Raw genomic sequence first — 24,445 nt, 5'->3', positions numbered from 1 at the left:
TCTCTCTCTACTTTCTCTCTTTCTTTCTCTCTCTCTACTTTCTCTCTGTCTCTCCGTCTCACGCTCTCTTTCTTTCTCTCTCTCTCTCTGTCTTTCTCTCTCTCTCTCTGTCTCTCTGTGTCTCTCTCTCTGTCTCTCTGTCCCTTCCTCCTTCCTGTCAGAGAGATGTAGAAAGTGAGAGTTGAGTGACAGACAATAGGAGACTTTCAGTGGCCAGATAACCTTTAACCTCTTATTTAAAGGGTCAGACTATGGTAGCAAAAGCACGACATTACAGACCAGAGGTGGACCACTCTCTTCCTCTACTGTTAACTACTGTTAACTTACCATCCCCCTTCCTCTTCTCTCCTCTGTCTCCCCCCTTCAGATACCACTGGTTAAGTTGTGGGGAATCTCATTGGCTGTAGCTATCAGTGGCTGATAACATATGAGATAATCAGTATGGTTACTCAGAAATAACCTCGCTGTCTGTTAGGGCTACTGAGGCTTCGTCACAGGTTATCTGTGTGTCCTGGTCTGGTCCCCAAATTGAAGTTTTGATGCTTGAGAGAAGTATAGACAGAGTGGAGAAGGAATTCTTTAAACATGGAGTTATTAGTCGTTTGTTTTGACATTCTTATCCATTGAAGGATCACACGGTTGTTGTTTCATAGCTCCTGAACTTCGCTAAGTCTGATTTATTTCTCTGACTCTGTAAATAACTACATGAATAGAGTGTGTGGTGTCTCAACCCCCCCTGGGGTCAGTTGGCGAGAGATGGGGGAAGGAAGGAGGTTTCGAGAGGTGCAACTATATATTTATTTGTTCATTTATTTATTTAACTTTTCTTCTGTAATTTATGCCTCTCCTCCTCCCTCCCTCACCCCTCCTCCTCCCTCCCTCACCCCTCCTCCTCCCTCCCTCACCCCCCTCCTTCCTCCCTCACCCCCTCCTCCCTCCCTCCTCACCCCTCCTCCTCCCTCCCTCCTCACCCCTCCTCCTCCCTCCCTCACCCCTCCTCCTCCCTCCCTCACCCCTCCTCCTCCTCCCTCACCCCTCCTCCTCCTCCCTCACCTCTCCTCCTCCCTCCCTCACCTCTCCTCCTCCCTCCCTCACCTCTCCTCCCCCTCACCTCTCCTCCCTCCCTCACCCCTCCTCCCTCCCTCACCCCTCCCTCCTTCCTCCCTCCCTCACCCTCCTCCTCCCTCCCTCCCTCACCCCTCCTCCTCCCTCCCTCACCCCTCCTCCTCCCTCCCTCACCCTCCTCCTCCCTCCCTCACCCTCCTCCTCCCTCACCTCTCCTCCCCTCCCTCACCTCTCCTCCTCCCTCACCTTTCCTCCCTCCCTCACCCCTCCTCCCTCCCTCACCCCTCCTCCCTCCCTCACCCCTCCTCCCTCCCTCACCCCTCCTCCTCCCTCCCTCACCCCTCCCTCCTCCCTCCCTCACCCCTCCTCCTCCCTCCCTCCACCCCTCCTCCTCCCTCCCTCACCTCTCCTCCTCCCTCCCTCACCCCTCCTCCTCCCTCCCTCACCCCTCCTCCTCCCTCCCTCACCCCTCCTCCTCCCTCCCTCACCTCTCCTCCTCCCTCCCTCACCCCTCCTCCTCCCTCCCTCACCCCTCCTCCTCCCTCCCTCACCTCTCCTCCTCCCTCCCTCACCTCTCCTCCTCCCTCCCTCACCCCTCCTACCTCCCTCACCCCTCCTCCTCCCTCCCTCAGCCCATCTCCTCCCTCCCTCACCCCTCCTCCTCCCTCCCTCACCCCTCCTCCTCCCTCTCTCACCCCTCCTCCTCCCTCCCTCACCCCTCCTCCCTCCCTCACCCCATCTCCTCCCTTCCTCACCCCCATCTCCTCCCCCCCACCCCATCTCCACCCTCCCCCCTCACCTCATCTCCCCCCTCACCCCATCACCCTCCCCCCTCACCTCATCTCCTCCCTCGCCCCATCTCCTCCCTCGCCCCATCTCCTCCCTCACCCCCTCTCGTCCCTCCCTCGTCCCCCTCTCGCCCCTCTCGTCCCTCCCTCGCCCCCTCTCCTCCCTTGCCCCCTCTCGCCCCTCTCTCGCCCCTCTCTCTCCCCTCTCCCTCGCCCTCTCTCGTCCCTCCCTCGCCCCCTCTCGTACCTACCTCGCCCCCTATCCTCCTGCCTTCCTAAGTGGATGTTGTGCCAGGTCACCGTGAGGTGAAGGAGAGAAAGAACGAGGGAAACTTTCATATAGAGGTGAAGACTGAGGGGAGACCGACTGTGTGTGTTGAAGGGGAGTCAGTTTGTGCGTGGAGTGAATCAGAAGTGTGTGGGGGGTGGGGGTGAATTGGGGGTCAGGGGCGTGGTGTACTCCACCAGTAGCATTCCTTCTCCTTCCTCCTCTCTCTTCTCTCCTCTCTCCTCCTCTCCTCTCTCTCTCTCTCTGAGATGTACAGTGTGCGATTTGAGAAGAAAGAGATCTCCTCTCTGATTGCGATGCAAATCCACCTGAGCGAAGTCTATCTGTGTGTGGCGTAACGAGGATGCGGGAGGCTTTTGAAGTAACTTCCCCCAACACACGATGCCGTCTATCAATATGATACAAGCTTCCTTCTTATCTACGCTAGCGCGCGTGTGTGTGTCATATTAGGGAAAGGGGTCAAACCCAGGTCAGGAATTGGTCTTGTGTTTGTGTTGTCTGATTGGGCTGTGACTGGTGTCTTGGGTGTCCAATCCAATGTGTATATTTTGACCGAAGGGTAAAATATGTTAATTGTGTAGATAAACCAATGTCTTTATTTTATTTATTTATTTTACCTTTACCTTCAGTTAAGAAAGTCAGTTAAGAACACATTCTTATTTTCAATGACGGCCTAGGAACAGTGGGTTAACTGCCTGTTCAGGGCAGAACGACAGATTTGTACCATATCAGCTCGGGGTTGAACTTGCAACCTTTCGGTTACTAGTCCAACGCTCTAACCACTAGGCTACCCACTAGGCTACCCACTAGGCTACCCACTAGGCTACCCACTAGGCTACTCACTAGGCTACCCACTAGGCTGCCCACTAGGCTGCCCACTAGGCCAGAATTAGTCACTCGATTAAATGGAGGCCACAGAAACAAAAGTGATCAATAATCAGGAAAATAGTGTGTGGATTGGTGGCTCAGTGGGTAGGTGGGTGGGTAGGTGGCTCAGTGGGTAGGTAGGTGGCTCAGTGGGTAGGTGGGTGGGTAGGTGGCTCAGTGGGTAGGTAGGTGGCTCAGTGGGTAGGTAGGTGACTCAGTGGGTTTGTGGGTGACTCAGTGGGTAGGTGGGTAGGTGACTCAGTGGGTAGGTGGCTCAGTGGGTAGATGACTCGGCGGGTGGGTGGCTGAGTTGGTGGCTCAGTGGGTAGGTTGGTGGCTCAGTGGGTAGGTAGGTGACTCAGTGGGTTTGTGGGTGACTCAGTGGGTAGGTGGCTCGGTGGGTAGGTGACTCAGTGGGTAGGTGGCTCAGTGGGTAGGTGACTCGGTGGGTGGGTGGCTGAGTTGGTGGCTCAGTGGGTAGGTTGGTTGGTGGGTGTTTTAATGTTAGCTAAAGTTCAACAGGCCAATAGTTCTATGATATAATCAGATGAAAAACATTGAGTTGTTATTTTACTTGAAATTTACAAGGTCCTCTACTCCGACAATTAATCCACACATAAAACGGTCAACTGAATCGTTTCTGAATCGTTTCTAGTCATCTCTCCTCCTTCCGGGCTTTTTCTTCTCTTGACTTTATATTGTGATTAGCAACTTTCATAAATTAGGTGCGTTACCGCCACCGACCTCGTTCGTCTTTCCAATGGTTATAACCAATGAGGAGCTGGGAGAGGCAGGACTTGCAGCACGATCTGCGTCAGAAATAGAACTGACTTCTATTTTAGCCCTTGGCAACGCAGACACTCGTTGGCGCGCGCGAGCAGTGTGGGCGCAATAATTTATAAATGTATTTTGCAACGTGCGTGACGGTGTAGTCAGCCTGTGATAACGTCATACACCTCCCCCCCTCCTTCTATCCACACTCTCCTCCCTCCTCTCCTTCTATCATCACTCTCCCCCTCCTTCTATCCATCACTCTCCCCTCTCCTTCTATCCATCACTCTCCCTCCTCTCCCCTCCTTCTATCCATCACTCTCCTCCTCTCCCCCTCCTTCTATCCATCACTCTCCTCCTCTCCCCCTCCTTCTATCCATCACTCTCCTCCTCTCCCCTCCTTCTATCCATCACTCTCCTCCTCTCCCCCTCCTTCTATCCATCACTCTCCTCCTCTCCCCCTCCTTCTATCCATCACTCTCCTCCTCTCCCCCTCCTTCTATCCATCACTCTCCTCCTCTCCCCCTCCTTCTATCCATCACTCTCCTCCTCTCCCCTCCTTCTATCCATCACTCTCCTCCTCTCCCCCTCCTTCTATCATCACTCTCCTCCTCTCCCCCTCCTTCTATCCATCACTCTCCTCCTCTCCCCCTCCTTCTATCCATCACTCTCCTCCTCTCCCCCTCCTTCTATCATCACTCTCCTCCTCTCCCCCTCCTTCTATCCATCACTCTCCTCCTCTCCCCCTCCTTCTATCCATCACTCTCCTCCTCTCCCCCTTCACTCCATCACTCTCCTCCTCTCCCCCTTCACTCCATCACTCTCCTCCTCTCCCCCTTCACTCCATCACTCTCCTCCTCTCCCCCTTCCCTCCATCACTCTCCTCCTCTCCCCCTTCCATCCATCACTCTCCTCCTCTCCCCTTCCATCCATCACTCTCCTCCTCTCCCCCTTCCATCCATCACTCTCCTCCTCTCCCCCTCCTTCCCTCTCTCTCTCTCTCGCTCTCTCTCTCTCTTTCTCTTCTTCTGGCCCTCTCTCTCTCTCTCTCTCTCTTATCCTCTTCTTCTGGCTCTCTCTCTCTTCTCCTCTTCTTCTGACCCTCTCTCTCTAAATGTTAGACTTTTAGTAATATATGGTGTTGTTTTTTTATGAATGACACATGGTGTCTGTCTCTAGTTATTAGATCTGTTCACCAGTGGACTGGTCCAGGCTATCTAGCTGACTATGGAAGACCCACCTGCAAATACCTGAGAGTCAACCCTCACACAGCCCTAACACTGCTGGAAAAGTAAGTATACCTCTCTTTCTCTCCTTATCCATCCATCCATCCCTAACCTCAACACTCACACAGCCCTAGAAGTATATCTCTCATCTCTCTCTCTTCCTATCATCTCCCTCCCTCCCTCTCATCTCTCTCCCTCCCTCTCATCTCTCTCCCTCCCTCTCATCTCTCTCCCTCCCTCCCTCTCATCTCTCTCCCTCCCTCCCTCTCATCTCTCTCCCTCCCTCTCTCTCTCTCCCTCCCTCTCATCTCTCTCCCCTCCCTCTCATCTCTCTCCCTCCCTCCCTCTCATCTCTCTCATTTTCCCTCCCATCTCCCCCCTCTCATCTCCCTCCCTTCCATCTCTCTCTCTCTCTCATCTGTCCATCCTGTTCTGTTTTGTGACCTAATCTCTCTCCTGTCTTGAATCCTACAGGATTTCTCGACTGTAAGTACTGACATGAGACTGGAGTTGCACGTCTGTCTGTGTGTTGTGAAATTATTTTTTGTTGTTGTGTGTTGAGTTTTCTTGTGTGTGTGTGTGTGTGTGTGTGTGTGTGTGTGTGTGTGTGTGTGTGTGTGTTTTGCGTGCCAGTAAAGATAATTATAACGGAAGCAGTGTGTGTGGTGAATAATCACCCAGACACACTGAAACCCAAACAGGTAGTGCAGATAAGCATTGTTATCGCCGTGGTGATAAGACAGGTGTCTGTGGTAATGATGGTATTTTTATGGCTATAACAACATCGTTATGTATCCATAGTGATGACGGCTATCACCTTATCAGTCTACTGTGTTACTGTGGAGAGATGACTGTTTTACACACACACACACACACACACACACCATGTTCGTTAGCAAGTCAGTGGTCGTCAGAGAGTCATGAGTCGGAGGCCCAGTCCTGGTGGTCTGTTTTCCCACAGAGGATGCACCATGCTGGGGTTACTCTGCCTCTCCGTCCCCCTAACCCCCTGGAGCTCTGTAGTGGAGCACTGCACTGTGACAGCAGCTACACAACACCTCTCATGTGACACACACCTTGCAGACCAAGGGACCTCTCTGTCACGTGTGTGTATTGAAATGTCTAATGGAATGTACTGATTGGCTCTGTGCATCTTGCTGTGAATGAGTAGTAATGTCTGAATCCTCTCTAGTGCTGATAATCTTCCTCCCTCTTCCTCCATCCTCCCACTCCTTCCTCCTCCCTTCTTCCTCCATCCTCCACTTCTCTCTCCTCCCTCTTCCTCCCTCCTCCCTCTTCCTCCATCCTCCCACTTCTCTCTCCTCCCTCCTCCCCCTCCCTCCATCCTTCTCTTCCATCCTTCTCTCCATCCTTCCTCTCCCTCTCCTTCCTCTCCCTCTCCTTCCTCTCCCTCATTCTTCTCTCCATCCTTCCTCTCCCTCTCCCCTCTCCTCATCCTTCTCTCCATCCTTCCTCTCTCCTCCCTCTCTCCTCCCTCCTCCCTCTCCTCCATCCTCCCACTTCTCTCTCCTCCCTCCTCCCCTCCATCCTCCCTCTCCCTCCATCCTCCCTCTCCCTCCATCCTCCCTCTTCCTCCATCCTCCCTCTCCCTCCATCCTCCCTCTCCCTCCATCCTTCCTCTCCCTCCATCCTTCCTCTCCCTCTCCTCTCCTCCCTCTCCCTCATCCTTCTCTCCCTCCCCTCATCCTTCTCTCCCTCCATCATTCCTCTCTCCTCCCTCCATCCTTCCTCTCCCTCATCCTTCCTCTCCCTCCATCCTTCCTCTCTCCTCCCTACATCCTTCCTCTCCCTCATCCTTCCTCTCCCTCATCCTTCCTCTCCCTCATCCTTCCTCTCCCTCCATCCTTCCTCTCCCTCTCCTCTCCTCCCTCTCCCTCATCCTTCTCTCCCTCCATCCTTCCTCTCTCCTCCCTCCATCCTTCCTCTCCCTCATCCTTCCTCTCCCTCCAGGATGAAAGACACCAGTCGTAAGAACAACATGTTTGCTCAGTTCAGGAAGAACGAGAGAGACAAACAGAAACTCATCGACACTGTGGTCAAACAGCTACGCAACCTCATCTCCGCCCACCAGACCTGAATGGAGCAACGCTATTGGTCAACGAACATCACCAGACCTGAATGGAGTGATCCTATTAGCCAAGGAACCTCCACCTTGCAATCCTATTGATTACTGCAACCTCAATATCTGCCCACTAGACCAATCTCATTAGCCAAGGAATCTTATCTCCGCCCACCAGACCTGAACCCATACATCCTATTGGCCAACGAGCTTCAACCTCGCAATCCTGTTGGCTAAGGAACATCAGTCTCCGCCCACCAGACCTGAACTCAACCATCCTATTGGTTGAGGAAACATGATACACGGCCACTCTAGCCTGTGTCTCTACCATGTCTTCCAGTATTGTTTTTGCGGATGGATTTCATTTTGGGGTGGTTTAGTATTTTGGGGTTTATTTGACATGAAAATGTTATATTTTGTCTCTTTAAGTGTCTACGAACAACGTTTTGGGGTCGTACGGTGTCAAAAAGATTCAAGTCACATGATCGTATTTGATGGGTGTGACAACGTAGTTCAGTTAGTGTGTTGATGCTACAGGAACACGACTTACCACGAGGTTAAAGCTATAATAACTGTTGTTTTCAGACGTCCAAACATACTTCTCAACAGTCCTATGCAGCCAAGGAGAACGCGGATGAACCCCGACCTTAAAAAAAATATTAAAAACAATTTAAAAGCGGGAGGGAGGGAGGGAGGGAGGGAGGGAAGGAGGGAGGGAGGGAGGGAGGGAGGGAGGGAAGGAGGGAGGGAGGGAGGGAGGGAGGGAGGGAGGGAGGGAGGGAGGGAGGGAGGGAGGGAAGGAAGGAGGGAGGGAGGGAGGGAGGGAGGGAGGGAGGGGAGGGAGGGAGGGAGGGAGGGAAGGAGGGAAGGAGGGAGGGAGGGGAGGGAGGGATGAGGGAGGGAGGGAGGGAAGGAGGGATGGATGGAGGGAGGGAGGGAGGGAGTGAGGGAAGGAAGGGAAGGGGATAACAGTCTTAGCCTTGGCCTCATATCGGCGCCAGCCTTTACCCTCAACTCACTGTTATATTTTACTGCTCACCAAGGAAAGCCTGTCTTCAACATGCCACTCTGTGTGTGTGTGTGTGTGTGTGTGTGTGTGGAAATAGAGTATGCAGATTTGAATAATCAAGACAAGTCAGTCAATGCACAGTGGTCATTCTGTAGTCCCTAGCATGTTTGTGCATCTCTGCGTCTGCGCGTGTGTGTGTGTGTGTGTGTGTGTGTGTGTGCATGCCACCGTGCCTAACATAAAGGGACGTAGATTTAAAAGGAAATTAAATGTGTGTGTTTTTTTGTTGTTTTTTTGTTGTTTTTTGCAGGTGGAGGGTGTTGTGTGCCTTGTTTTATACCTGTGGATGGTGGGGGTTGTGGGAGTTTGCCTTTGTCTGCGTGTGTGTGTGTGTGTCAGGTTCTGTTATTGGGTCATCCGATCCAGAAGCCTGGTGTATGTACCAATGACTTATATGACAGGGGGAGGGGGGCCGCTGTGTTGAAGCCACTGTGTCTATCTCTTGGCGCTCCCTCATCGTTGTAAAAAGTATTTTGAAGCTATATAAATGCATGTATTAATGTCTACACTAGTTTATTCTCTTACAGATTAACAGAAACATTTAAAAAATAAAAATAGGCTGAGAAATTAAACATTAGGAACACCTTCCTGATATCCCCCGTCTGTCCGTCCTCAGAACAGCCTCAGTTCGTTGTGTCAGGGACTCTACAAGGTGTGGAAAGCGTTCCACAGGGATGCTGGCCCATGTGGACTCTACAAGGTGTGGAAAGCGTTCCACAGGGATGCTGGGTCCATGTGGACTCTACAAGGTGTGGAAAGCGTTCCACAGGGATGCTGGGTCCATGTGGACTCTACAAGGTGTGGAAAGCGTTCCACAGGGACGCTGGCCATGTTTCACTCCAATGCTTTCCATAGTTGTGTCGAATTGGCTGGATGTCCTTCGGTCGATGATTCTTGATTCACACAGGAAAACTGTTGAGTGTGGGGGGAAAAAAATCCAGCAGCGTTGCAGTTCTTGACACAAACATGGCAAACATACTGTTCAAAGGCACTTTAAATGTGTTCTTGCCCCTTCACCCTCTGAATGGCACACACTCACAATGCCTCAAGGCATAAAACATCCTCTCCTCCTCTTCGTCAGCACCGATTTTAAGTGGATTTAACAAAGTGACATCAATAAGGGATCATAGTTTTCAACCTGGATTCAGTCAGTCATGGAAACAGCAGGTGTTTGTTTACTCTGTGTATATCAAAACATTTTCCTTTAAAAGTATCATTTTAATGTTACTCTCCACACTACAACAACAGAAACATACTTATACACATGTCATTTCCTTCCTCGAAACATCCAATTGAAATTCTGTAGAATTCTATTCATTCCTATGGAGAGGACTGCTCATACTGGGGAGTTCCAATATGGCCGACCGGTGGCTTCATAGCGAATGGGCAAATCCAGGGTTTATATAAGTCGTTGGTATAGGTACCCAGACATGTTAAATTGTATTGATTAGTTTCTCTGAGACAGACGCACCGTTTCAGCCTTGTGTTATTAAAAGCCACTAATGATGATCCTGTGTTACTAATAAAAGATATGTTACAATTACCAACCAATACTTAAATAAAACCGACTACTGAAGCCGTTTTAGTGTTTCGTTTATTTTAGTTACAGCTGAACTAATACAGGGCATTCGGCAGGTGTTCAGACGTATTGACTTTTTCCTCATTTTGATACCTTACAGCCTTCTTCTAAAATGGATGACATTGTTTGTTTTCAGACAGCCATCCATACAGACGGACAGCCATACAGACAGACAGCCATCCATACACACAGACAGCCATCCATACACACAGACAGCCATCCAGACACACAGACAGCCATCCAGACACACAGACAGCCATCCAGACACCCATACACCCATCCAGACACCCATACAGACAGCCATACATCCATCCAGACACCCATACAGACAGCCATACATCCATCCAGACACACAGACAGCCAGCCAGACACCCATCCAGACAGCCATACATCCATCCAGACACCCATCCATACACACAGACAGCCAGCCAGACACCCATCCAGACACCCATACAGACAGCCATACATCCATCCAGACACTGATACAGACACCCATCCAGACAGCCAGCCAGACACTGATACAGACACCCATACAGACAGCCATACAGCCAGCCAGACGGTCAGCCATACACCCATACAGCCAGCCATCCACCTATCCAGACAGCCATACAGCCAGCCAGACACCCATACAGACAGCCAGACAGATGCCCACCAAGACAGACAGCCAGACAGGTACTCAGACAGACAGGTACTCAGACAGACAGCCTCACTGTGTTCCTCTACCTCCCACACACGTTTTCTTCTCTCTGTGTGTCTGGCTGTCTATCTGTGTCTGTCTCTCTCTCTGTGTCTGTCTCGCTGCCTGTCTTGCTGTCTGTGTCTGTCTCGCTGTCTGTCTTTCTGTCTGTCTCAATCCAACATATGTTAACATTGCCAAAGCAAGTGAGGTAGATAATATACAAAAGTGAAATAAACAATAAAAATGAACAGTAAACATTACACATACAGAAGTTCAGAAAGAATAAAGACATTACAAATGTCATATATATATATATATATATATATATATATATATATATACAGTGCCTTGCGAAAGTATTCGGCCCCCTTGAACTTTGCGACCTTTTGCCACATTTCAGGCTTCAAACATAAAGATATAAAACTGTATTTTTTTGTGAAGAATCAACTACAAGTGGGACACAATCATGAAGTGGAACGACATTTATTGGATATTTCAAACTTTTTTAACAAATCAAAAACTGAAAACTTGGGCGTGCAAAATTATTCAGCCCCTTTACTTTCAGTGCAGCAAACTCTCTTCAGAAGTTCAGTGAGGATCTCTGAATGATCCAATGTTGACCTAAATGACTAATGATGATAAATACAATCCACCTGTGTGTAATCAAGTCTCCGTATAAATGCACCTGCACTGTGATAGTCTCAGAGGTCCGTTAAAAGTGCAGAGAGCATCATGAAGAACAAGGAACACACCAGGCAGGTCCGAGATACTGTTGCGAAGAAGTTTAAAGCCGGATTTGGATACAAAAAGATTTCCCAAGCTTTAAACATCCCAAGGAGCACTGTGCAAGCGATAATATTGAAATGGAAGGAGTATCAGACCACTGCAAATCTACCAAGACCTGGCCGTCCCTCTAAACTTTCAGCTCATACAGGGAGAAGACTGACCAGAGATGCAGCCAAGAGGCCCATGATCACTCTGGATGAACTGCAGAGATCTACAGCTGAGGTGGGAGACTCTGTCCATAGGACAACAATCAGTCGTATATTGCACAAATCTGGCCTTTATGGAAGAGTGGCAAGAAGAAAGCCATTTCTTAAAGATATCTATAAAAAGTGTCGTTTAAAGTTTGCCACAAGCCACCTGGGAGACACACCAAACATGTGGAAGAAGGTGCTCTGGTCAGATGAAACCAAAATTGAACTTTTTGGCAACAATGCAAAACGTTGTGTTTGGCGTAAAAGCAACACAGCTGAACACACCATCCCCACTGTCAAACATGGTGGTGGCAGCATCATGGTTTGGGCCTGCTTTTCTTCAGCAGGGACAGGGAAGATGGTTAAAATTGATGGGAAGATGGATGGAGTCAAATACAGGACCATTCTGGAAGAAAACCTGATGGAGTCTGCAAAAGACCTGAGACTGGGATGGAGATTTGTCTTCCAACAAGACAATGATCCAAAACATAAAGCAAAATCTACAATGGAATGGTTCAAAAATAAACATATCCAGGTGTTAGAATGGCCAAGTCAAAGTCCAGACCTGAATCCAATCGAGAATCTGTGGAAAGAACTGAAAATTGCTGTTCACAAATGCTCTCTATCCAACCTCACTGAGCTCGAGCTGTTTTGCAAGGAGGAATGGGAAAAAATGTCAGTCTCTCGATGTGCAAAACTGATAGAGACATACCCCAAGCGACTTACAGCTGTAATCGCAGCAAAAGGTGGCGCTACAAAGTATTAACTTAAGGGGGCTGAATAATTTTGCACGCCCAATTTTTCAGTTTTTGATTTGTTAAAAAAGTTTGAAATATCCAATAAATGTCGTTCCACTTCATGATTGTGTCCCACTTGTTGTTGATTCTTCACAAAAAAATACAGTTTTATATCTTTATGTTTGAAGCCTGAAATGTGGCAAAAGGTCGCAAAGTTCAAGGGGGCCGAATACTTTCGCAAGGCACTGTATATACAGTGTTGTAACGATGTACAAATGGCTAAAGTACACAAGGGAAAATAAATAAGCATAAACTTCTCTGTGTCTCGCTCTCTGGTCTCTAGCTCATAATGGCAGTAACCTTATGACGTCCCAAGAATCGAGTTTCCTCTACCGTGAGTGATGAGTAGGGGGACCCCCCCCCCCTAGCAGTTTCCTCTACCGTGAGTGTTGAGTAGGGGGACCCCCCCCCCCTAGCAGTTTCCTCTACCGTGAGTGTTGAGTAGGGGGACCCCCCCCCCCTAGCAGTTTCCTCTACCGTGAGTGATGAGTAGGGGGACCCCCCCCCCCTAGCAGTTTCCTCTACCGTGAGTGTTGAGTAGGGGGACCCCCCCCCTAGTAGTTTCCTCTACCGTGAGTGTTGAGTAGGGGGACCCCCCCCCCCCCCCCCTAGCAGTTTCCTCTACCGTGAGTGTTGAGTAGGGGGACCCCCCCCTAGTAGTTTTGATTAAGGACTGGGGTGGCACAGACAGCGTGTGAATATTCAGGAGCTTTGTGTGTGTTTGGGGGGGGGGGGGGGGGGGGGGCGGTGGGTCATCCATGGAAACTCTCCGCGCTCCACTGCTACGTGCCCCTCCCCTGTCAGCTGAGACCCTCGTGTTTTGACTGGGGTGTTCCAGACAGTCTTTAGGAGACCGTTGGAGTGTGTGGAGAGGGAGGGGGGGGTTCATGGTTGTCTATGCTGTGAGGACACTCTTTAGAGAGAGAGAGAGAGAGAGAGGTGTCAAGGTTGAGAACACTGTTTTGTGGTCTCTGTCTAAACCCTGAGTGCTCTACTGATCTCCTATAGATGCTTTGAAACACAGACCAGACACTAACTTCCTCACCCACACTATGTAACCTAAAATACCTTCCTCACCCACACTATGTAACCTAAAGCACCTTCCTCACCCACACTATGTAACCTAAAGTACCTTCCTCACCCACACTATGTAACCTAAAGTACCTTCCTCACCCACACTATGTAACCTAAAGTACCTTCCTCACCCACACTATGTAACCTAAAGTACCTTCCTCACCCACACTATGTAACCTAAAGTACCTTCCTCACCCACACTATGTAACCTAAAGTACCTTCCTCACCCACACTATGTAACCTAAAGTACCTTCCTCACCCACGCTATGTAACCTAAAGTACCTTCCTCACCCACGCTATGTAACCTAAAGTACCTTCCTCACCCACGCTATGTAACCTAAAGTACCTTCCTCACCCACGCTATGTAACCTAAAATAACTTCCTCACCCACTCTGTAACCTAAAATAACTTCCTCACCCACGCTATGCTACCTACAATAATATCTTCCCCCTCCCTCCCCAGTCTCTCCCATCCCTCCTCTCCTGCTCCCTCCTCTCCTCCTCTCCTCCTCCCTCCTCCCCTCCTCTCCTCCTCCCTCCTCTCCTCCTCCCTCCTCTCCTGCTCCCATGCTACCACCATACAATAACTTCCCCTCCTCCTCCCTCCTCTCCTCCTCCCTCCTCTCCTCCTCCCTCCTCTCCTGCTCCCATGCTACCACCATACAATAACTTCCTCTCCTCCTCCCTCCTCTCCTCCTCCCCTCCTCTCCTGCTCCCTCCTCTCCTGCTCCCATGCTACCACCATACAATAACTTCCTCTCCTCCTCCCTCCTCTCCTCCTCCCCTCCTCTCCTCCTCCCTCCTCTCCTGCTCCCATGCTACCACCATACAATAACTTCCTCTCCTCCTCCCTCCTCTCCTCCTCCCCTCCTCTCCTCCTCCCTCCTCTCCTGCTCCCATGCTACCACCATACAATAACTTCCTCTCCTCCTCCCTCCTCTCCTCCTCCCTCCTCTCCTCCTCCCTCCTCTCCTCCTCCCTCCTCTCCTGCTCCCATGCTACCACCATACAATAACTTCCTCTCCTCCTCCCTCCTCTCCTCCTCCCTCCTCTCCTCCTCCCTCCTCTCCTGCTCCCATGCTACCACCATACAATAACTTCCTCTCCTCCTCCATCCTCTCCTCCTCCCCTCCTCTCCTCCTCCCCTCATCTCCTCCTCCCTCCTCTCCTCCTCCCCTCCTCTCCTCCTCCCTCCTCTCCTCCTCCCTCCTCTCCTGCTCCCATGCTACCACCATACAATAACTTCCTCTCCTCCTCCCCTCCTCTCCTCCTCCCTCCTCTCCTGCTCCCATGCTACCACCATACAATAACTTCCTCTCCTCCTCCCTCCTCTCCTCCTCCCCTCCTCTCCTCCTCCCTCCTCTCCTCCTCCCTCCTCTCCTCCTCCCTCCTCTCCTGCTCCCATGCTACCACCATACAATAACTTCCTCTCCTCCTCCCTCCTCTCCTCCTCCCTCCTCTCCTGCTCCCATGCTACCACCATACAATAACTTCCTCTCCTCCTCCCTCCTCTCCTCCTCCCTCCTCTCCTCCTCCCCTCCTCTCCTCCTCCCTCCTCTCCTCTTCCCTCCTATCCTGCTCCCATGCTACCACCATACAATAACTTCCTCTCCTCCTCCCTCCTCTCCTCCTCCCTCCTCTCCTGCTCCCATGCTACCACCATACAATAACTTCCTCTCCTCCTCCCTCCTCTCCTCCTCCCTCCTCTCCTGCTCCCATGCTACCACCATACAATAACTTCCTCTCCTCCTCCCTCCTCTCCTCCTCCCTCCTCTCCTGCTCCCATGCTACCACCATACAATAACTTCCTCTCCTCCTCCCTCCTCTCCTCCTCCCCTCCTCTGCTCCTCCCTCCTCTCCTCCTCCCTCCTCTCCTGCTCCCATGCTACCACCATACAATAACTTCCTCTCCTCCTCCCCTCCTCTCCTCCTCCCTCCTCTCCTCCTCCCTCCTCTCCTCCTCCCTCCTCTCCTGCTCCCATGCTACCACCATACAATAACTTCCTCTCCTCCTCCCTCCTCTCCTCCTCCCCTCCTCTGCTCCTCCCTCCTCTCCTCCTCCCTCCTCTCCTGCTCCCATGCTACCACCATACAATAACTTCCTCTCCTCCTCCCCTCCTCTCCTCCTCCCTCCTCTCCTCCTCCCTCCTCTCCTCCTCCCTCCTCTCCTGCTCCCATGCTACCACCATACAATAACTTCCTCTCCTCCTCCCTCCTCTCCTCCTCCCTCCTCTCCTGCTCCCATGCTACCACCATACAATAACTTCCTCTCCTCCTCCCTCCTCTCCTCCTCCCCTCCTCTGCTCCTCCCTCCTCTCCTCCTCCCTCCTCTCCTGCTCCCATGCTACCACCATACAATAACTTCCTCTCCTCCTCCCTCCTCTCCTCCTCCCTCCTCTCCTCCTCCCTCCTCTCCTCCTCCCTCCTCTCCTGCTCCCATGCTACCACCATACAATAACTTCCTCTCCTCCTCCCTCCTCTCCTCCTCCCCTCCTCTGCTCCTCCCTCCTCTCCTCCTCCCTCCTCTCCTGCTCCCATGCTACCACCATACAATAACTTCCTCTCCTCCTCCCTCCTCTCCTCCTCCCTCCTCTCCTCCTCCCTCCTCTCCTCCTCCCTCCTCTCCTGCTCCCATGCTACCACCATACAATAACTTCCTCTCCTCCTCCCTCCTCTCCTCCTCCCTCCTCTCCTCCTCCCCTCCTCTCCTCCTCCCTCCTCTCCTCCTCCCTCCTCTCCTGCTCCCATGCTACCACCATACAATAACTTCCTCTCCTCCTCCCTCCTCTCCTCCTCCCTCCTCTCCTCCTCCCTCCTCTCCTGCTCCCATGCTACCACCATACAATAACTTCCTCTCCTCCTCCCTCCTCTCCTCCTCCCCTCCTCTCCTGCTCCCATGCTACCACCATACAATAACTTCCTCTCCTCCTCCCTCCTCTCCTCCTCCCTCCTCTCCTCCTCCCTCCTCTCCTGCTCCCATGCTACCACCATACAATAACTTCCTCTCCTCCTCCCTCATCTCCTCCTCCCTCCTCTCCTCCTCCCTCCTCTCCTGCTCCCATGCTACCACCATACAATAACTTCCTCTCCTCCTCCCCTCCTCTCCTCCTCCCTCCTCCTCTCCTCCTCCCCTCCTCTCCTCCTCCCTCCTCTCCTCCTCCCTCCTCTCCTCCTCCCTCCTCTCCTGCTCCCATGCTACCACCATACAATAACTTCCTCTCCTCCTCCCTCCTCTCCTCCTCCCCTCCTCTCCTCCTCCCTCCTCTCCTCCTCCCTCCTCTCCTGCTCCCATGCTACCACCATACAATAACTTCCTCTCCTCCTCCCTCCTCTCCTGGAGTTTTATTTTTAACTCTCTTCCTGGTCAGACAAGAGACTAGAGAGATCTAGAACACCCTATCAGCAGTCAGCATCACAGATGTGTTTTTCTATAGGCTGTGTCCTGCACCCTGCACACAATACTGTGTGTGTGTATGTGTGCGTGTGTGTGTGTGTGTGTCTTCTCTTAGCCTCAGAGGGACAGTTACCCGATCTGACCTGGATTGGTGATTGGTCGAATCAAGTGTGTTAGTGTTGGGTTGGAACTGAAAAGTGTTTCCTGTTTGGTCGAACTGAGTTTGACCAAATACACAGAAATGTTCTTGATTGGCTAATTTCTAAATTTATCCAATCCGTTAACTGGAAATATTCCAATTGGAATTATACATCACTTTTACCAGCCTGCATAATGTGAGTTGCTGGCCTGATGTGGCTTGTAAAACCAGGAGCTTTGGGGTAGAACTAGGTACTCGAAATAAGGCTGTATGAAATATGTTTTTGTCGTCAAGAATTTCTTTGATATTTACATTTCTACTCGGAGCGCGGACCTGCTGGCAGGTGTCTTGACTGAAACGTTCAACCTCTCCCAGTCTGTAACGAGAGGCTGCCTGGATCTTTAACTTAAAGACCCTCGTTCCCTTCGGTCTCAACGTAGACTTTGATCTGAAGCCATTCTTGTGATTATTGTGACTTTGCCATTGTAATTGTTTGTAAACTTGTGTAGTCAAATGAATCTATGATCGTATGCTATCCATTTGTTTGTATGCTGTTCTTTGTATGACATTTTAATATTTGATAATTAACCAATGATATTAGGCCACTCCTGGCCATGATTACAGACACCTGTGTCTTTTGACACTATATAAACGAGTCATCCCGCAGTGTTTGTGATCATTCCCTGATGAAGACAGCTTGGCTGTGGAAACGTTGGTAATTACATTTTTGCATCTGAGCTCCTAGAGTGTGCGGCCCTCTTTTATTTTCAAGCTTTCTACTCCGCTAGCCAGCACCTCGTCTTAATAGGTCTGCGTTTATTTTCCTTCTAGACCAGCCTGTAATACCAACATGTTTCAAGCAGACCGCGATACTCCCTATGCCCAAGAAAGCAAAGGTAACCTGCCTAAATGATTACCCCTCCGTAGCACTCACGTCGGTAGCAATGAAGTGCTTTGAAAGGCTGGTCATGGCTCACATCAACACCAATATCCCAGAAACCCTAGACCCACTCCAATTTGCATACCGCCCCAACAGATTCACAGAAGATGCAATCTCAATCGCAAACCACACCTCCCTTTCCCACCTGGACAAAAGGAACACCTATGTGAGAATGCTATTCATTGACTACAGCTCAGTGTTCAACACCATAGTGCCCTCAAAGCTCATCACTAAGCTAAAGACCCTGGGACTAAACACCTACCTCTGCAACTGGATCCTGGACTTCCTGACGGGATGCCCCCAGGTGGTAATTGAAGGCAATAACAAATCTGCCACGCTGATCCTTAACACTGGGGCCCGTCAGGGGTGTGTACTTTGTCCCCTCCTGTATTCCCTGTTCACCCACGACTGTGTGGCCAAACATGACTCCAACACCACTATAGGAAAAGGAGAGCCGAACAGGCCCCCGTTAACCCCGACGGGACTGAAGTGGAGCGGGTGGAGAGTTTAAGGTTCTTTGGCGTCCACATTACCAACCAACTAACATGGTCCAAGCACTCCAAGACAGTCGTGAAGAGGGCACAACAATGCCTTTTCCCCCTCAGGAGACTCAAAATATTTGTTATGGGTGCCCAGATCCTCAAAGTTATACAGCTGCACCATCGAGAGCATCCTGACTGGATGCATCACCGCCTGGTATGGTAACTGCTCAGCCTCCAATCGCACTACAGAGGGTAGTGCGTACGGCCCAGTACATCACCGGGGCCGAGCTTCCTGCCATCCAGGATCTAGGGTAGCCTAGTGGTTAGAGCTTTGGACTAGTAACCGGAAGGTTGCAAGTTCAAATCCCCGAGCTGTCGTTCTGCCCCTGAACAGGCAGTTAACCCACTGTTCCTAGGCCGTCATTGAAAATAAGAATTTGTTCTTAACTGACTTGCCTAGTTAATTAAAGGTAAAAAAATATATATATATATACACACTAATCGGTGTCAGAGGAAGGCCCAAAAAATTGTCAAAGACTCCAGTCACCCTAGTCATAGACTGTCCTCTCTGCTACCGCACGGCAAGTGGTACCGGAGTGCCAAGTCTAGGTCCAAAAAAGGTCCTTAACAGCTTCTACCCCCAAGCCACAAGACTGCTGAACAATTAATCAAATGGCCACCCGGACTATTTACATTGACCCCCTCCTTTGTTTGTACACTGCTGCTACTCACTGTTTATTATCTATGCACTCACTTCACCCCCACCTACATGTACACATTACCTCAACTAACCTGTACCTCCGCACATTGATTCGGTACCGGCACCCCCTGTATATAGCCACATTATTGTTATTTTGTCTTCCTTACACACACAGTACCATCCCCCACCATCAAAAGTTTGGACACCTACTCATTTTTTTAATATTTTACATTGTAGAATAACAGTGAAGACATCAAAACTATGAAATGGCAGGTATGGAATCACGCAGTAACTAAAAAAAGTGTTAAACAAATCAAAGTATATTGTATTTTTGAGATTCTAGACAGCCTTTGCTGTGATGACAGCTTCGCACACTCTTGGCATTCTCTCAACCAGTTTATTTTTTTTTATACCTGCAGGGGTCCTAAAATTCTAAAATCCTTTAATTCTAAAATTCTAAATTCCTAAAATTCTAAATAATTTAACCCATCTTAGACTCCATTGCTAAATGGAGATGCAGAGACATTGAATCCTGTTATAGGCCTTCAAAGAGACACACACACTCTTACACACACACACACACACACACACACCAGACACCCAGAAATCTGATTCCAACAAAATATATATTTTTTTCTGACGACTTGAAATGACAGCTGATCCTTTTATTTCCCCGCCACAACAGCACCCGGGTGTTTCTCCCCACACCAACAGATCCCCTGTCAGCAGTTACTGTGTGTGATGCTCCTCAACGAGAACAGAGACTTCATAAACACATTCATAAATCAGCCATCATATTGCTTCATAATCACTTCAATGCTATCCATATCCCTGCAAAGTTTGTGTGCGTGCGTCAGTCAGATCAAATCAAGTTTATTGGTCGCGTGTACAGATTTGCAGATGTTATCGCAGGTGCAGTGAAATCCTTGTGTTCCAACAGTTAAGCAATACATTTAAAAAACAATGCAAACATAATCCAGACTTTAAAAATTCACAACCAGCAATGTCAGAGGCAATGGAATGTCAGAGGCAATGGAATGTCAGAGACAATGGAATGTCAGAGGCAATGGAATGTCAGAGGCAATGGAATGTCAGAGGCAATGGAATGTCAGAGACAATGGAATGTCAGAGGCAATGGAATGTCAGAGACAATGGAATGTCAGAGGCAATGGAATGTCAGAGGCAATGGAATGTCAGAGGCAATGGAATGTCAGAGGCAATGGAATGTCAGAGGCAATGGAATGTCAGAGGCAATGGAATGTCAGAGGCAATGGAATGTCAGAGACAATGGAATGTCAGAGGCAATGGAATGTCAGAGACAATGGAATGTCAGAGGCAATGGAATGTCAGAGGCAATGGAATGTCAGAGACAATGGAATGTCAGAGGCAATGGAATGTCAGAGGCAATGGAATGTCAGAGGCAATGGAATGTCAGAGACAATGGAATGTCAGAGGCAATGGAATGTCAGAGGCAATGGAATGTCAGAGACAATGGAATGTCAGAGGCAATGGAATGTCAGAGGCAATGGAATGTCAGAGACAATGGAATGTCAGAGGCAATGGAATGTAAGAGACAATGGAATGTCAGAGGCAATGGAATGTCAGAGACAATGGAATGTCAGAGGCAATGGAATGTCAGAGGCAATGTCAGAGGCAATGGAATGTCAGAGGAAATGTCAGAGGCAATGGAATGTCAGAGGAAATGTCAGAGACAATGGAATGTCAGAGGCAATGGAATGTCAGAGGCAATGGAATGTCAGAGACAATGGAATGTCAGAGGCAATGGAATGTCAGAGACAATGGAATGTCAGAGGCAATGGAATGTCAGAGGCAATGGAATGTCAGAGGCAATGGAATGTCAGAGGCAATGGAATGTCAGAGGCAATGGAATGTAAGAGACAATGGAATGTCAGAGACAATGGAATGTCAGAGGCAATGGAATGTCAGAGGCAATGGAATGTCAGAGGCAATGGAATGTCAGAGGCAATGGAATGTCAGAGACAATGGAATGTCAGAGGCAATGGAATGTCAGAGGCAATGGAATGTCAGAGGCAATGGAATGTCAGAGACAATGGAATGTCAGAGGCAATGGAATGTCAGAGGCAATGGAATGTCAGAGGCAATGGAATGTCAGAGGCAATGTCAGAGGCAATGGAATGTCAGAGGAAATGTCAGAGACAATGGAATGTCAGAGGCAATGGAATGTCAGAGGAAATGTCAGAGGCAATGGAATGTCAGAGGAAATGTCAGAGGCAATGGAATGTCAGAGGAAATGGAATGTCAGAGGAAATGTCAGAGACAATGGAATGTCAGAGGCAATGGAATGTCAGAGACAATGGAATGTCAGAGACAATGGAATGTCAGAGGCAATGGAATGTCAGAGACAATGGAATGTCAGAGACAATGGAATGTCAGAGGCAATGGAATGTCAGAGACAATGGAAATGCAGCCAGGTCACCCGTGATTCAAGTCAGAATTGGACGTCTGTCTGAGGACGTCGGGAGATTACTTATAAACCGGCCACTGTGATTGGGTAGGGAAAACAAAAAAACTGTTACCTTCATTTTTTTCTAGGTCATTGTGGGCGAGGATGGTGGACGGGCGTAAGCGTCTGCCTCTGGTGCCAAAAGGCAAATAAATTCATTAAAAATCTTACAATGTGATTTTCTGGATTTTTTTTCTCTCATTTTGTCTGTCATAGTTGAAGTGTACCTATGATGAAAATTACAGGCCTCTCTCATCTTTTTAAGTGGGAGAACTTGCACAATTGGTGGCTGACTAAATACTTTTTTGCCCCACTGTATATAGGATAGTGTATATAGACAGTATATTAATATAATAGTAACAGTAGTTATATAGGATAGTGTGTATAGACAGTATATTAATATAATAGTAACAGTAGTTATATAGGATAGTGTGTATTGACAGTATAGACAGTATATTAATATAATAGTAACAGTAGTTATATAGGATAGTGTATATAGACAGTATATTAATATAATAGTAACAGTAGTTATATAGGATAGTGTATATAGACAGTATATTAATATAATAGTAACAGTAGTTATATAGGATAGTGTATATAGACAGTATATTAATATAATAGTATCAGTAGTTATATAGGATAGTGTGTATTGACAGTATAGACAGTATATTAATATAATAGTATCAGTAGTTATATAGGATAGTGTGTATTGACAGTATAGACAGTATATTAATATAATAGTAACAGTAGTTATATAGGATAGTGTGTATTGACAGTATAGATAGTATATTAATATAATAGTAGCAGTAGTTATTTAGGATAGTGTGTATAGACAGTATATTAATATAATAGTAACAGTAGTTATATAGGATAGTGTGTATAAACAGTATAGACAGTATATTAATATAATAGTAACAGTAGTTATATAGGATAGTGTGTATAAACAGTATAGACAGTATATTAATATAATAGTATCAGTAGTTATATAGGATAGTGTGTATAGACAGTATATTAATATAATAGTATCAGTAGTTATATAGGATAGTGTGTATTGACAGTATATTAATATAATAGTAACAGTAGTTATATAGGATGGTGTGTATAGACAGTATAGACAGTATATTAATATAATAGTAGCAGTAGTTATATAGGATAGTGTGTATAGACAGTATTGACAGTATATTCATATAATAGTAACAGTAGTTATATAGGATAGTGTGTATAAACAGTATAGACAGTATATTAATATAATAGTAACAGTAGTTATATAGGATAGTGTGTATAGACAGTATAGACAGTATATTAATATAATAGTAGCAGTAGTTATATAGGATAGTGTATATAGACAGTATAGACAGTATATTAATATAATAGTATCAGTAGTTATATAGGATAGTGTATATAGACAGTATATTAATATAATAGTAACAGTAGTTATATAGGATAGTGTATATAGACAGTATATTAATATAATAGTAACAGTAGTTATATAGGATAGTGTGTATAGACAGTATATTAATATAATAGTATCAGTAGTTATATAGGATAGTGTGTATAAACAGTATAGACAGTATATTAATATAATAGTAACAGTAGTTATATAGGATAGTGTGTATTGACAGTATAGACAGTATATTAATATAATAGTAACAGTAGTTATATAGGATAGTGTGTATTGACAGTATAGATAGTGTATTAATATAATAGTATCAGTAGTTATATAGGATAGTGTGTATAAACAGTATAGACAGTATATTAATATAATAGTAACAGTAGTTATATAGGATAGTGTGTATAGACAGTATAGACAGTATATTAATATAATAGTAGCAGTAGTTATATAGGAGGCCGAGCAGTTGCCATACCAGTCAGTGATACAACCCGTCGGGAGGCTCTCGATGGTGCAGCTGTAAAACTTTTTGAGGATCTGAGGACCCATGCCGAATCTTTTCAGTCTCCTGAGGGGGTATAGGTTTTGACGTGGCCTCTTCACGACTGTCATGGTGTGCTTGGACCATGTTAGTTTGTTGGGGATGTGGACACCAAGGAACCTGAAGCGCTCAACTGCTCCACTGCAGCCCCATCGATGAGAATGGGGGCGTGGCTCGGTCCCCCTTTTCCTGTAGTCCACGATAATCTCCTTTGTCTTGGTCACATTGAGGGATAGGTTGTTGTCCTTGCACCCCACGGTGAGTCAACACGGACTACAAGAGGGGACTGAGCACGCACCCCTGAGGGGCCCCCGTGTTGAAGATCAGCGTGGCGGATGTGTTGTTACCTACCCTTACCACCTGGGGCCGGCCAGGCAGGAAGTCCAGGATCCAATTGCAGAGCGAGGTGTTTTGTCCCAGGGTCTTTAGTGTTGAGCTTTCAGGGCACTATGGTGTTGAACACATCCTTAAACAAGACTGTGTGTGTGTGTGTCCCCACATGGTTAGTTAAACAAGACTGTGTGTGTGTGTCCCCACATGGTTAGTTAAACAAGACTGTGTGTGTGTGTGTGTCCCCACACCGTTAGTTAAACGAGACTGTGTGTGTGTGTGTGTGTCCACATGGTTAGTTAAACAAGACTGTGTGTGTGTGTGTGTGTCCACATGGTTAAACAAGACTGTGTGTGTGTGTGTGTGTCCACATGGTTAGTTAAACAAGACTGTGTGTGTGTGTGTCCCCACATGGTTAGTTAAACAAGACTGTGTGTGTGTGTGTGTCCCCACATGGTTAGTTAAACAAGACTGTGTGTGTGTGTGTGTGTCCCCACATGGTTAGTTAAACAAGACTGTGTTTGTGTGTGTGTGTGTCCACATGGTTAGTTAAACAAGACTGTGTGTGTGTGTGTGTGTCCACATGGTTAGTTAAACAAGACTGTGTGTGTGTGTGTGTGTCCACATGGTTAAACAAGACTGTGTGTGTCCCCACATGGTTAGTTATACAAGACTGTGTGTGTGTGTCCCAGGAGGCTGCTGAGAGGAGGACGTCTCGTAATAGAGGCTGGAATGGAGTAAATGGAATGGTATCAACACACATGGAAACCGTGGAAACCATGGA

The 24,445-nt window shown here is 48.2% G+C and overlaps 1 protein-coding gene across 1 annotated transcript in view; it reads left to right on the top strand.

Annotated features, from left to right (window-relative positions):
* exoc6b (exocyst complex component 6B) overlaps window positions 1–7,709 on the top strand; it is a 146,166-nt gene extending 138,457 nt beyond the window's left edge. Inside the window, 3 exon segments of the mRNA XM_090183403.1 lie at window positions 4,960–4,972; window positions 4,975–5,071; window positions 6,978–7,709. Of these exon segments, the coding sequence (XP_090039529.1) occupies window positions 4,960–4,972; window positions 4,975–5,071; window positions 6,978–7,104 (237 nt within the window). The 3' untranslated portion in view covers window positions 7,105–7,709.
* Window positions 7,710–24,445: the final 16,736 nt, after the last annotated feature.

The sequence above is a fragment of the Oncorhynchus mykiss genome, chromosome 9, assembly GCF_057628025.1.
Source record: "Oncorhynchus mykiss isolate SJ-2025 chromosome 9, ASM5762802v1, whole genome shotgun sequence".
NCBI classification, from domain to species: Eukaryota; Metazoa; Chordata; class Actinopteri; order Salmoniformes; family Salmonidae; genus Oncorhynchus; species Oncorhynchus mykiss.
Note: the sequence above shows the minus strand (reverse complement) of the source record. Positions and strands in the feature narration are given on the sequence as shown.